This window comes from Lontra canadensis, unplaced genomic scaffold, assembly GCF_010015895.1.
Source record: "Lontra canadensis isolate GAN:19392208 unplaced genomic scaffold, GSC_riverotter_1.0 scaffold122, whole genome shotgun sequence".
Classification (NCBI taxonomy): domain Eukaryota; kingdom Metazoa; phylum Chordata; class Mammalia; order Carnivora; family Mustelidae; genus Lontra; species Lontra canadensis.
This window is the reverse complement of record NW_022631116.1, coordinates 2,645,734-2,661,001: the sequence shown is the minus strand read 5'-3', so window position 1 is coordinate 2,661,001 and position 15,268 is coordinate 2,645,734. Positions and strand designations below refer to the sequence as shown.

Genomic DNA, 15,268 nt, shown 5'->3' with positions numbered 1-15,268 from the left:
GTTGGCGTGGCTAGGTCATGGTGCCAGATGTTTGGCCAAATATTATTCTAGATGTTTCCATGAAGGTATTTTTTTTTTAAAGATCTTATTTATTTATTTGACAGACAGAGACCACAAGTAGGCAGAGAAGCTGGCAGAGAAAGAGAGAGAGAGAGAGAGAGAAAGGAAGCAGGCTCCCTGCTGAGCAGAGAGCCTGATGCGGGGCTCGATCCCAGGACCCCAGGATCATGACCTGAGCCTTTAACCCACTGAGCCACCCAGGCGCCCCATTAATTACTTTTGATTTAAGTAGCCGCATGTCAGGTATAGCTACTTTATCCAACAGGGCAGGCAGAGGCGGTCTTTAAAGCCATGAGAATGGAGATCACCTCGGTCCCCGGTCCTGAGAGAGGCCCTAAGGAAAACCTCGTCTATATCCAGTCTGCCTCTGGCATTTCACTTCTGACACTTCTGTACGGATAGGGGTTTTTCCCTACACCAGGTGGTTCTGTAACACCAGCTGGGTGTCCTCCGGTGTGACTCAGTTCTGACACTGTCCACCTTCACGTCCCACAGGTTAAGGGCTCCGTCCCATGAGACGGCGCTCTCCACTTCAGACCCCGGTGACCACGTAGTTGTCACCTTGCTCTGACCGACCGGCTGTAAACCGGAGATTCCGTGATCCCTTCTTTAGGTTCGATTGATTTGCTGGAGTGGCTCACAGAACTCAGGATAACAATCTCCTTGCTAGGTCACCGGTTTATTACAAAGGATGTTGAAGGACACTAATGGCCGGCTGGATGAGGGAACCCCTAGGGGGAGGTCCAAAATAGTCCTAAGCACAGGAGCTTCTGTCCCCTTGGATCTTGGGGTGCAACATTTTCTGAACCCCATCCTTTTGAGCTTAATGGAGGCTTCCTTACACAGGCACAATTGGTTAAACATTGGCTCTCGGTGATGGAACTCAATGTCCGGTCTATCTCCCCTCCCCGAGGTTAGGGTCAGGGGATATGAAAGTTCCAGCCCTCTGATCCCATGGCTGGTTCCCCTAGCAGGCCAGCCCCCATCCTTAGCTTATCTGGGTTTTTTTAAAAAGATTTTTTATTTATTTCACAGAGAGAGAGAGATCCGTAGTAGGCAGAGAGGCAGGCAGAGAGAAAGGGGGAAGCAGGCTCCCTGCTGAGCAGAGAGCCCGATGTGGGGCTCGATCCCGGGACCCTGGGATCATGACAAAGGCAGAGGCTTTAACCCACTGAGCCACCCAGGCACCCCTATCTGGGCTTTTTCGAAAAACCACCTCTTGAACAGAAACTCAGGTGTGGTTGAAAGAGGTTTGTATGAATAACAGAAGACATCTATTTCAGCTTTGTTGTTCTGAAGCCATTTCTGGAACTGAGGACGAAAACCAAAGATTGTAACAAAAGTTGCCTCTATGGCTCTTATATGAGAAATGGTAAGGGTTTTAGGAGCCCTGGGCCAGGAACCGTGGACAAAGACCAATGTATATTTCTTGCTATAAATCACAGTGTCACAGAGGCATAGAGAGAAGGCTGAGGAACCTTGACTCTTGCTTGTCATCAAGGGAGAGAGGGACCCAGCTGAGGGAACCGGAGTGGAGCAGCCGGAGAGGAGGAGACAAGCCGGGGCTGTGGGGGGTGTCCACGCAGCCTGTGCTTAGAGCCCCTCACAGGCAAAGCCCACCTCCTGCAGTGACCTCCGTCCGTGTCCCTTCTCTTCACTCTGCAGCCTCTGCCTTTTCCGTATGATGGTATAAAGATAACTGAAGCAAGAGAGGGGGTAAAACAATTCAGATACTCAGAGGACCTCACTAAAACTACCGCACACACTCTACGACGGGAATCTTCCTGAAGGTGTGCAGTGTTTGCCCGCTCTAGTGCAAAACACACCTGGCTCTTTGTCCTCAGATCACTCTGGATCCGCTGGAAAATAATGAACCTCAAAGTGTTGGCTTTTCCCGCTTTGAATCATGAGCATTGCCTCCTTGTGAAAGTGCGTTGTCTCGCCGTGGGTGTCCGTGATCCCCAACCGCACGGCCGGCTGCCCAGTCACTTGCTGCCCACTTGGAGAAACACAACAGCCAGATGCCGCCATGGACACACTTCCTGTTGTCTTGGTGGTACAGGACCCCGTGGCCCCTACACATAGGATTGTACGTCTTCCCCCTGATGGAGGATGCTATGATCAGGGACCACCCCTGTCCAGTTGTGGAAGACTGTGGGTCTGTGAGATTAATGACACAGCCCAGGAAGTTCAGAAAGCAGGAGCTGTTCCGTCTCCCCTGGTGGAAGTAATGAAAGGGAGTCAGTTGGACGTCAGTGTCAAGTAGGGAGTTTCTGATAAAACTAACAAGTATGTCTTCGAAGACATGAAAGAGATGGGAGCTACAGTCAGTGGGAGGTTTGGGCATTTTTTTCCCAACGAAAGCAGATTTATCTGTCAGCCCATGAAATTTCCACGTTTCTAGTCAGATTCAAGACTTGGAACGGAGTGTTTTCATGTCGGTGTCTGAAAAGTTTTGTTGTTTTTTTTTTAAGATTTGATATATTTATTTGACAGAGAGAGACACAGCGAGAGAGAAACACAAGCAGGGGGAGTGGGAGAGGGAGAAGCAGGCTTCCTGCTGAGCAGGGAACCCGATGCGGGGCTCGATCCCAGGACCTTGGGACCATGACCCAAGCCTAAGGCAGACGCTTAACGACTGAGCCCCACCCAGGCACCCCTGAAACAAAGTTTTAACATGAGAGGAGAAATCTGGACTTGGGATGCTTTCCGCTGTCACTTTTAGGTGAGGTGTCCTGCTAGTGGGGCCAGTGGCAGAGAGCTCTACCGGGGGCTTCCGCTCTCCTGCGGTGGGAAGGGCTCTGGCCTGCAGGTTCCGTCCTGGGCACACTCCCTCCTGCTGCATGTAAGTGGCAGCTTTCTCCCCCCGCCCCTGGCCTTCTTGCAGGGGCCTGACACTGTTGCAATGGAAGAATTAGTTAACAGCGCTTGCTCATAATAGTCTATGCAGGTAAATGTGTGAGTCAATGCACACTTAAACACTATGGCTGGAATTGAAAATTGGCGCAGCATTCTATTTATTTTCTTAAGTAGGCTCCATGTACGGTGTGGGGCTCGAACTCACGACCCTGAGATTGAGAGCTGCGTGCTCCAAGAATTAAACCCTGCAGGTGCCCTGGCGGGCGTCTGGGTAACTCAGTGGCTTAAGCCTCTGCCTTCGGTTCAGGTCATGATCTCAGGGTCCTGGGATCAAGCCCCGCATTGGGCTCTCTGCTCAGCAGGGAGCCTGCTTCCCCCCCCAACCCCGCCACCCTCTGCCTACCTCTCTGCCTATTTGTGATCTCTGTCAAATAAATATTTAAAAAAATATATTTAAAAGAAAGAGAACAAGGGGCGCCTGGGTGGCTCAGTGTTTAAGTAGGTCATGATCCTGGGATCCTGGGATTGAGCCCCATATCGGGCTCTTTGCTCAGTGGAGAGCCTGCTTCCCCTTCTCTCTGCCTGCCTCTCTGCCTACTTGTGATCTCTGTCTGTCAAATAAATAAATACAATCTTAAAAAAGAAAAAAGGAAAGAAAGAAAACAAGTTGGCATGGCCTATCAAACGCCACGACTTCTGGAATAGTGGTAGCCACAAAACTGGCTTACAAACCCCCTTTCCCCTCAACACTAACACTTTAAATAAACACAAAAGAGGAGACAGCTGCCACAAGTTTGGGCTCAGTAAGGGGCAGCCAGGAGCCAACTTAGGAGCTCCCGTCTCAGCAGAACAGAGTGCAGTGTTATGGAAACACGCACAGGTTTCCACTTCATGCCCATAAACTTCCCTTAATTTGGAGGAAGAGGGCTGGTGTCTTGGGTGAGATGACCACAGATCAGCAGCTTTCCCAAGCCTAGACCACAGCCTGTGAGAAAACGCGCACTGCCTTGTCTTTTCTGTTTCTCTGTGACGTGGTACCTAGAGCAGAGAGTTTGCGTCTGTATGAAGGCAGAGCCCTCCACCTTCAGGAAGCAGATGTGCACCCAAGGACAGAGGGTGAAGGCCATGGGGAAATGGCCAAAGAGATAAAATTAGGTATCAAATCCAAATGCGTAAAATCACAGAATTCTACTGGGGGACATAAAACATGATTACTTAGAGGAACATGATTGTCTTGATTAAACTTAATATACCAATCTAATTAAATTTTAATCTCAAATGAATTATGGAGGGGAGGAGGCATAATTAAGTGATTCTTAAGTTCATCCAGGTGAGGAAACATCAGAACAGCCAGAAAGAGTCTCAGGAAGGAGCTGCGAATCAGGGCTCACTGTGGAAGGTGCCTTTAGAATTCTAGGGGGAAATGGTATACAGCACCGTGATGAAACAAGTCTTGATCCACAACAGAATGTGTATGTCATAAGTTGTGACAGAGTAAAAAATAGCTCACAAATATTTATCTTTGATAGTCAGGAATCAATTGGTAATGTCATTTTAATTATAACCTGCCAATCATTTTCTTCCTTAGACTGAAATACTTGCTTGCATATTTGACTTAAAAATCTAAGTGTTTTGGGGCGCCTGGGTGGCTCAGTGGGTTAAAGCCTCTGCCTTCAGCTCAGGTCATGATCCCAGAGTCCTGGGATCGAGCCCCGCATCGGGCTCTCTTCTCAGCGGGGAGCCTGCTTCCTCCTCTCTCTCTGCCTGTCTCTCTGCCTCCTTGTGATCTCTGTCTGTCAAATAAATAAATAAAATCTTTTAAAAAAAATCTAAGTGTTTTATAATAGTAGATCATCTATGTGGGAGTGTCATGTAGTGTTCTTTCCTGGCAAAAGCTATATGTTTTTATATTTATTTTTATTTTCTCAAAAGCTGTGTATTTTTAGTTGATAATTCCAGTCTTTGTCCTCTTAATCTAGAAAAAGAATCTCCTGTTGGCATTTGAAGCAGCCGAAAGTGTAGGCATCAAACCCAGCCTGGTAAGTATCCTATTTTATATCCTTGTGAAACTTTGTTCTACCTATAGGAGAAAGAACTTTATGCCATCTACTAAACAGTTTCTTACAGAACATTAAAATCCCTTTGCTAAAGATTTGTTTCTCGTGATCCCTAATATAAAAATATTCATGGGGCACCTGGTGGCTCAGTCCGTTCAGCATCTGACTCTTGATCTCAGCTCGGGTCTCTGTCTCACGGCTGTGAATTCAAGCCCTTGGTTGCACTAGATGTGGAGCCTACTTTTAAAAAAATTTAAATTCAGTTAGTCTAACCACACATGATTTAGGGGTTTTTCAAAGATTTCATTGTGGATAAATTTCATTTCTAGAAGCAAAATGGGATGAATTATTAAAGCCCTGTTGTTCAAGCCACCTAGAAATCTAGATAAAATGTAATTATAAGGGGCACCTTCGGCTCAGGTCATGATCCCAGGGTCCTGGGATTGAGCCCTGCATCAGGCTCTCTGCTTAGCAGGGAGCCTGCTTCCCCCTCTCTCTCTGCCTACTTGTGATCTCTGCCTGTCAAATAAATAAATAAAATCTTTTAAAAAAAAAAGTAATTATAAAAATATCAACCCATAGCTGCGGTCTGAAAAAAGAATGGGAAGTGGCCACATGTCAGAAATTCAAAGAGAAGTGGAAACCAGAGCCACAAAGCATAAACTAAGACTGTGGCAAGCCTCAGAAGTGGGTCCGCGAATGCTGGTAGAGGGCTCATAATAAAAGGCTACCTAATGGGTATAGCTTTTATTTACGTCCACACAGGAACAAGAGACAAGGCGCTGAGTTCCCATAAACAGAACATTAGTACTGAGACCCTTGCGCAAAACCCAAGGTCACAAAATTATGTTCTTCTTAGTGAAGGGGGAAATAAAAAAACCTCTACCTGCCAGTCAAGGGAAGTGATAAGGAAGCGTGGTTTCCACCTTAGTTTTGTGTGTATGTATGTGTGTGTGTGTGTCCAGAAAAAGGAAAATCTGCAAGAAAACAAAACTGGGCCACATGAGGTTTGGAGTTCAAATTTATTTCTGTGTTCCAAGAAGCCCCTGACTTATACTAGCTGAGGCACAAAGCTTCTGGGCTAGTGGTACAATGGCCACTGAGAAAATACATTCACAATCCAAAATTACAAAACACTCGAGAAAATGATCTAGTTGTAGTCAGCAGCTAGGCCAAACAAGAAGATCATCTACCAGAATCTGGGATAATAAAATAATAAGAAAGAGACTATAAAAGACTATGTTTAAATATACTAAGGAGGTAAAAGAGGGAAAAAATCATAAGGACTGTGGTAATGTTAAGAAAAAAAAAAAGATTTGTAAAAAGAATCAAATGAAACGTCTAGAAATAAAAATTAGAAATTAAAAAAGCCCCAGTTGGATTGAAAACCTGATCAGATACAGTAGAAGAGAGAACTACTGAGCTGGAAAATAGAGCTAAGGAGATTATCCAGAACATGAAATAGACATTTAAAAAGTGGAAAATAGGGGCACCTGGCTGACTTAATCATCAAGCATCCACCTTTGACTCAGGTCATGATCCCGGGGTGCCAGGATCGAGCCCCACATCGAGCTCTCTGATCAGCAGGAGACCTGCTTCTCCCTCCCTCACTCCCTCTGCTTCTGTTCCCTCTCTCTCACTGTGTCTCTCTCTGTCAAATAAATAAATAAAATCTTTTTTTAAGTGAAAAATATAATAGAGGAATTGTATTAGTATGTATTCAAATTCAAGAAATGGAGGTAAGGGGTGGGGGTTGTCTGGTTGGCTCAGTCTGTTAAGCGTTCAGCTCTTGATTTTGCTCAGGTCATGATCTCAGGGTCATGAAATCCCTTCTGCCCTTATCCCTGCACACACACTCATGCACATGTGTGTTCTCTCTCTCTCTCTCTCTCTCTCTCAAAAAATAAATAAAATCTTTTTTAAAAAGACAAATTCAAGAAATGGAAAATCCAACTAACAGTTGCTTAAACCATAAAGCTGTTCATTTTATTTTTTAATGAAAAGTCCAGAAGTAGTTTCAGGATTGGTTCACTGCTCAGTAGTGTAATCAAGGACCCCAGAGTGTGTCTTGTTAACATCCCACCATCTTTAATCTGTTGGCTCTTTGTCCCCATGTCCTCTGTGGTTGAACATGGCTGCCAAGCTCCAGACATCACTCCCATCTGCAGGGCAGGAAGGAGAGGGAATGATTAGAACAAGTTCCTCATAGCTTTCCCCTTTGATAAGGAAATCAGAAGCCTTCCCAGAGTCCCTCAGGTAATTGGCAGTACTCTGTTACATGGCCACCCCAGCTGCAAGGGAATTTGAGAAAGTAAGCAATTTATATTCTCCTTTCTCTTTAGTGGGACGCCTACAAGGGATAGAGAGGTTGGGCATGACTATTAGATTAACCGATAGAGTCTGTTGCAAAGCTTAAGAGCATGGAAGATAAAATCAAGACAATTTCTAAGCCCCATGGCCAGTGGGAATTCCAGAAGAGAGAAGAAAGAATGGGAGAGAGAATATTTGAAGAAATGGTGCCTGAAATTTTTCCAGAATGATGAAAGACCATAGATTCTTAATGAACCTCAAACGTCATAACAGAACTGCAAAGAAAGAAAATGAAGACAGAAAATCTATAAATAATTTCTACTAACCAGTAATAAAAAGACAACTTAGTAGAAAATTATCAAAGGCTAGAATACACAAACCATGAGTGGTTCATAAACATTTCAGAAGATGTATAGTCTCATCGGTGATGGGGAAAATCCAAGCGAAGTCAGATTGAGACTCAGGTCTGTCATCCTCAGTGGACGTAGGGCATCTGAGGAATGAAAAAGCAAAAGTACAGCCATCATAGAAACATCAGTACTATGAACAGCATTACACCAGTATGTTTAAACCAGAATGGACAGTTTTCTAAGGAAATGCAAGTATATTCTTTCAAATACTAAATGTAAATATTTCTCCAAAACTCACTCAAAACGAAAAAGAACCATACCCATTAAAGAAATTGAATTCAGGGGCGCCTGGGTGGCTCAGTTGGTTGGGCCTCTGCCTTCAGTTCACGTCATGATCCCGGGGTCCTGGGATTGAGCCCTGCATCGGGCTCTCTGCTCGGTAGGGAGCCTGCTTCCCCCCTCTCTCTCTCCCTGCCTCTCTGCCTACTTGTGATCTCTCTCTGTCAAATAAATAAATAACGTCTTTAAAAATAAATAAATAAATAAATAAATAAATAAAAATGTAGTCATGTAGACAAAAAAAAATCCCAGTAAGGCTAAGATCTGTGAAACTTTTTTAAGAACCAGATGTCCCTATCATGTAAATAAGAGGCTAGAGGAGACTTACATGTCTGGCCAAGATGGAGCAAAAGGGACCCAATTTATCTTCCCTTCTGAAATGCTGAACAGCTAACAAGTAACAACAGCTGATTTTTTTTTAAAGATTTTATTTCTTTATTTGCCAGAGAGAAAGCACGCCCAAACAGGGAGAAAGCGGCAGGCAGAGGCAGAGGGAGAAGCAGGCTCCCCTGCTGAGCAGGGAGCCGGATGCAGGACTTGATCCCAGGACCTTGGGATCATGACCTGAGCCAAAGGCAGACGCTTAACTGACTGAGCCACCCAGGCATCCAAGCAACAGATAATTAACGTAAGGAATCCAAGAAGAAAACGAGAATTTGTTAGATGATAGTACACACAGAATATGGTTTTCTTTGTAGTGTTACAGCTCACATTTGCTTCTTTTTTAAGTTGACATCTTTTCCCTACTTTGTATCTGACATAAGGCAGGAGTTAGTGCAGGCTAGGAATGAGATCATCTTGTTGAACTAACTGTTGGAACAGGCAGTTTCATTTTTACAGATGTCTGTGAGGAGATACTGACAAGCATAATAATTAATCTCAGAAGCATTTAGGGTTGTTTGTGAGCATTTTAACCAGTTCGTGCCATCAATAAAACAGAAGCTTCCCGCATTATGAAATTTGCTTTGCAGTACCTTGACGTGGATTGAAAAACAGTTCTTAATGACACATGATACTTCCAAAATATACACAGTCAGGATTGGGAGCAGTCATAACCCCAGGTCTTTGGTGAAGGTCTATTGTAAGATCAGTGAGGGGGGTGGAAATCACTCACTCACAGGTGTAGATCCAAGAAAATACAGGTTTCTGGGGATAGCATATTAGCAAAGATGAGATTTTTTTTTTTTTAAATGAAAGGTCGACTACGTTCTCCCAATTTTAGAACACATTCCTTCTTAGCCACAGTGTGACAGCAAGGTTTAGCCGACCATATCACAAGGGTGAGCAACTCCTCACAGAAGAGGTAAGAGGACAGGTGGCCTCGTGGCCATTCCTGGAAGGATAGCCAGCATGCGTGTCCCCTAAGGGTTGATGTATCTGTATCCTGGAGAAGGGAAGGCCCTCATGCTGAGTCCATAGTCTGGGAGGGTGTTGCCTATTGAGAAAGCCACTAGGTCAGTCAGTACACACAGAGATCAGGACAGGGAGGTCTTTACCACTCAGGATTTTAGGAGGTTATCAGAATGATTCCTTAGGCATAACTCAGCCTGCCCTGAAGTACAGATTTTACGAAGGGTACTTAGAGTTGATTTAATAGTATAAAAAATATTTGTTCGTGTTTACTATGCACCAGGCATGTTCTTTTGTTGTAATATTTTACTTGTTGATTGATTTAGAGAGAGAACACGTGAGCAGGGGGAGGGGAAAAGAGAGACAGAGAGAGAGAGAGAGAGAGAAGCAGACTCCCCGCTGAGTTCAGGGCCCGACGCAGGGCTCGGTCTCACAATGCTGAGATCATGGCCTGAGCTGAAATTAGGAGTCAGACACCTAACCAACTGAGCCACCCAAGCACCCTCAGGCATTTTCCATGTGTTGACTCACTGCACCCGACCGATGCTCCTTACAGTTGGGAAACTAAGGCAGGTGCAGCTCCATAAAAGGTCACACGTTAGAGACTCGCAAAGGCAAGAGTCAAGCAGGCAGGCCCTCTCCAGAGCTCCATCTTGCCTCCTCCATGATCCCGTATCCAGGACAGCCATGCCCTCCTTTTGGGCTCTTAATGCACGATAGTACTGTATAGCTCATGCAGTGTTATACTGTGATTTATCTGATTGTAGGATTTATCTCCATCCCCCAAGACCATGAGCTCCCAAGGGCAAGAAGCCTTATCTTTTTTTTTTCAATGGTTCTTACTGTGATAAAATAGATATAATATGATCCAAGTGTCTGCCACTTGGTTAATACCACACTGCCCTGATTCATACAACTTGATAGATCGTGAAAGCAAGTCTTCCAACTTTATTCTTTTTAGAATTTCTTTGGTTGTATCTTTGCTTTATAAATTTTAGAATCAGTTTGTCAATACCTACCTCCTCCCCCCCCATAAAACCCAGCTTGCTGGGATTTTGAATGGGATTGTTTTGTATCTATAGACCAGATTGGGAAGAATTGACATTTTGTCGATACTCTGTCTTCCGATCCATGAACGTACAATAATCTCCATTTATTTAGAGCTTCTTGATTTTTTCCATCAGTGCTTTATGGTTTTCTGCATATAGTGTTTTATAAACAAGTTTTCTTATATATTTTTATATATATATATATATATATATATATATACATATGCATATATATCCTTTTTTAAAATTTAATGCCATTTATATGGTTTGGCTTGGTTTCACATTTCAATTGTCCATTAATGGTATTATAATAGGAAAGTATTGACTGAGATCTTGCTAAACTTGCATATTAGTTCCAGTGGGTTTTTTGGTAAACTCTGGAGTGTTTTACATAGACAGTCATGTCATCTGCAAACAATCTGTATGCATTTTGTTTCTTTTTTTTTCTTAAGATTTTATTTATTTGAGAGAGAAAGCATGAGAGGGGAGGTCAGAGGGAGAAGCAGACCCCCTCTGAGCAGAGAGCCCAATGCGGGACTCGATCTGGGGACTCTAGGATCATGCCCTGAGCTGAAGGCAGTCGTTCAACCAACTGAGCCACCAGGCGCCCACTTTTGTTTCTTTTTCCTGCCTTATTGCTTTATCTAGAACTTCTTTTTTTTTTAAGATTTTATTTATTTATTTGACAGAGAGAGATCACAGTAGACAGAGAGGCAGGCAGAGAGAGAGCGAGAGGGAAGCAGGCTCCCTGCTGAGCAGAGAGCCTGATTCGGGACTCCATTACGGGACCCTGAGATCATGACCTGAGCCAAAGGCAGCGGCTTAACCCACTGAGCCACCCAGGTGCCCTTAGCTAGAACTTCTGGTACGGTGTTGAATAGGAAAGGTGAGAGAAGACATCCTTGCCTTGTTCTTTTCTCCTGATCTTAGTGGGAAAGTGTTCAGCCTCTCTCTGTTAAGTATGAGGTCAACTTTTGGGTTTTGTGGGTATCTTTTATTAGGTAAAAGAAATACCCCTCTATTTTCTAGGTTTTGAGGAGTTTTTATCATAAACAGTGGCTGAATTTTGTAAACAGCCATACCTCATTTATAGTTCACTATATTGAGCTTCACGGGTACAAGCGTTTTGTTGTTTTTTTTACAAAGTGAAAGTTTGTGGCAGTCCTGCATCAACCAAGTCTGTCACCTCCATTTTGCCAACAGTATGTGCTCCTTTGTGTCTCCATATCACATTTTAGTAATTCTCGAAGTTACTGTTTAAAATTGTATTTACCATTATTATGTTTGTGATGGTAATCAGTCATCAGTGATTACACCTTGCTGAAAGCTTAGATGATGGTTAGCATTTTTTTAGCAATAAAATATTTTTAATTAGAGAATGTGCAGTTGATCCTTGAACAGCACAGAAATTGGGAGCATCAACACCCCCATGCTGTCGAAAATCTCTGTATAACTTTCGGCTCCCCAGAAACTTTGCTAATATCCTCCTGTTGAGCAGAAGCTATACTGATAATATAATCAATTAACAGATATTTTATATGTTTTGTATTTTACATACTATATTCTTAAAGTGAGGTAGAGGAAAATGTGTTTTTGAGAAAATTACAAGAGAAAATCCACTGACAGTACCATAGTGTAGTTATCAAAAAAAAATCCACACATAAATACATCCACAGGGTTCAAACTTGCATTGTGTGAGAGACTGGTGTACATTGTTGTGTTTTTTTAGATGCTGTTGCACACGTAGTAAGCTACAGTATAATGTAAACATAACTTCTGTGTGCTGGAAACTCAAAAATTCATTTGACTTGTTTATGCTGTGTTTGCTGTATTATGGTGGTCTGGAACCAAACCCAAAAATACCTTCATGGTACGTGTGTAAATGCTTTTACTGCATCTGTTGATACAATCGTATGATTTTTCTTATTAGGTCTGATCATATGAATAACATTGATGGATATTAAACCTGTCTTGCATTACTGATGTGAGCCCCACTTGATCATGATTCAGTTTGCTAGTATTTACTGTGTCTGTGTGGGTAGCTTTCTCGTGTCCCATTTCTATCTGGTTTGGTATTAGGGCAATGCTGGCTTCACAGAATGAGTGAGGAACTGTGCCTCCTCTTCTGTTTCCTGGAAAAGAATGTGTAGAACTGGTATTATTTCTTCCTTGAGCATTTGGCAGAATTTGCCAATGAAACCATTAGGGCCTGGTGCTTTTTATCTTGAAAGGTTTTCAGCTCCTGATTCAAATAAATGTCATGCATCCTCAAATTTTGGGTCAGGCAGCAGCCTCTCCCTTCTCTTGAAATGTGCTACAGTATATCTTCAAACATGTTTGAATGTGATGTTGATAATGTACCAAAATAGTGTTAATGTTGTTATTGTCAGGTTCGGGCATATGAGGAGATAGTCTGAGCAGAGCTGTGAATATTGACCAGACTTCTGTGTCCTCTCTGAGGTGGGAAACACATCCTTGTCAGTAGCAGGCTGGTCATGTTTTAGCACAACCAAGAAGCAAAACTCGTAAAATATATTTAGGTGTCATGGAAACAAAATAAGTGGCCAGTGACAGGTCTCATTTCTGTCACCACCCAAGAACAGATGTGCTAAATAAGTTCAGGCTTGCTTTCCCACCACATCCCTGCTCCTGGATTTACATCAGAGTCCTTTCCTACTATTCTCTCGTGACCACAAAAGAATCCAAATTCAACTCCAAAATGAATTATTTCATACACAGAGTGGCAGACATTTCAGGAACATTTGACTGTCTGCTTGCTGATCACACGCGAAACTAAGGGAGAAAGAATAAAGAACAACGACAACAACAAACATGAAATGGTCTAACACTTAATTCTTAGAAGACAGCGCTTGCAGGTTCAGCTGGTTCAAGGCTCTTGTGTTGATCCCATTTGTGGTCATTCATCTCAAGCCATGAGTTCAACAACGCCCACAAAGATGCGTAACGCAAAGTCTGTAACATGAGGAAGTGAACACAGATGACATGTCACGTTAGATGTCCTGTTGGTTGTGGGACAGCTGTCCCTGGACTGTGCCCCTCTACTACTAGGACCACCAGCAATGCAGCACAGCAGCCTGTGCAATTGTGTATGGAAAACGTTAGGTAGAAAAGCACAGAGGGACACCGGGGGCAGGGGGAGGCTCCGTTAGTTGAGCGTCCAACTCTTGATTTCAGCTCAGGTCATGATCTCAGGATGCTGAGATCCAGCCCTGCATTGGGCTCCATGGTGGGCATGAAACCTGCTTGAGATTCTCCCTCTCCCTCTACCCCTCCCACCACCACCACCCCCCAAAAAATAATAAAAGCACAGAGCACACAATAGTACATCCACGTGATGGAAGCAGGAAAACATAGGTGTACATTACAGTATAACTTAGAAAAGCGGCACTCATTCTATGATAATGGAGTTATGGATGACTTACTCTTTACAGAACTTTTTTTAATGCTGCCATGTTATTAAGATAAAAGGAGCAGGAAGTCATGTCTAATGTTTTTTAAATGGGACAGTATCTCGGGGCCGTGGGTGGCTCAGTCAGTTAAGCGTCTGCCTTCAGATTAGGTGATGATCCCAAGTCCTGGGATCGAGTCCTGCATTGGACTCCCCACTCAGCAGGGAGCCTGCTTCTCCCTCTCCCACTGACCCTCCCTACCATGCTCTTTCTCGTTATCGCTCTCTCTCTCTCAAATAAAATCTTTAAAAAAAAAAAGTTTTTCAAGGGACAGTATCTCCTGATTAAATAGGAATAAAACACTTTTTCTTTTAACTAATCCCATTTAACAAGGTTGCCTACACCTTCTGTCTGAGCAGGTGGAGGAGCGTTTCTGGGCAGCCCCCACCCTAACCTGGATCGGAGCATCTTTGTGGGAAGGGGGTGGGGGTCTGTGGTGTCCCCAGCGTGACCTCATCTTTTCTCCTGCAGGAGCTCAGTGAGATGCTATACACAGACCGGCCTGACTGGCAGAGCGTGATGCAGTATGTGGCCCAGATCTACAAGTACTTCGAGACGTAGAGCCCGAGGGCGGGAGAGCAGCCAGCCCCCCCGGCCTGCAGCTGGTCCTCCAAGCACCTGGTCACTTTCCACCGGTCCCCCTCCATCCACCGCCTGCCACACTCCATCCCGGGGCCCAGCGCACAAACCAGAAACTGAGCTGGATCCCACCATGCCCCCGCTTTAAGTCCAGATGCATTTGGAGCATGGGCCAGGGAAGTTCTGCTCCCCCTCAGCCTTCCTCCTCCCAGTCTGGGCTCTGTCCACCAGAACCGGGTGGGCCATCTCCAGTCACACGGAGCGACTTCACCCATGAGTGGCCGAGGTCCACCACCAACAGCACTTCCAAAGCAGTCATCTTTTTTCTGAAAACCCAGGCTCCTGCCTTTAGAAAAACTCTACCCTTGCCACCACCCACCCCGTCAAGTAAGAAAACACCCAACAAAATGCAAAAAGACCAACCTTCGCTCTCACGCCCCCTGGCAACACAGGAGCCCTGCCTTTCTTGGGGAATGTGCTTGCGCGCTAGACAACAGTTGTGACACCTAGAACTTGATCACACTTCTTAGATCTTGCTGTCACCTATGGGAATCTGTGGATGGAGGAGCAGAGGTGTGAGAATCGCAGGCAGCCCCTGGGTGGCTGGCTGCGGTAGTCCCTCGGGGTGGCTCGCAGACAAGTGTGCGTCTCTGTGCTTGCACACGCTCACGCTCAGAACCGCCCCCCCCGCTGAAAGAGAGACGTCAGCCACTGTCACCCCCTCCCTTTGTGTGTCGTCGTAGTCGCCCCCCACCTTCATCCCCATTCCCGTTCTCTCGCACACACACGTTCGTCCCCGGTGCCCACCCAGGTCTTCGTGTGTTTGCACGCGCAGCCCCAAGCGC

At 44.6% G+C, this 15,268-nt stretch overlaps 1 protein-coding gene across 3 annotated transcripts in view; it reads left to right on the top strand.

Moving 5' to 3' along the window:
* SPECC1 (sperm antigen with calponin homology and coiled-coil domains 1) overlaps positions 1 to 14,502 on the top strand; it is a 218,428-nt gene extending 203,926 nt beyond the window's left edge. Inside the window, exons 14-15 of one of the 3 annotated variants that reach the window (XM_032841337.1) lie at positions 4,899 to 4,958; positions 14,316 to 14,502. In XM_032841337.1, the coding sequence (XP_032697228.1) occupies positions 4,899 to 4,958; positions 14,316 to 14,405 (150 nt within the window). In that variant the 3' untranslated portion in view covers positions 14,406 to 14,502. The remainder of the gene's footprint in view (positions 1 to 4,898; positions 4,959 to 14,315) is intronic. The other 2 variants (XM_032841336.1, XM_032841338.1) reach the window with 2 other exon arrangements.
* The last annotated feature ends 766 nt before the right edge of the window (positions 14,503 to 15,268 follow it).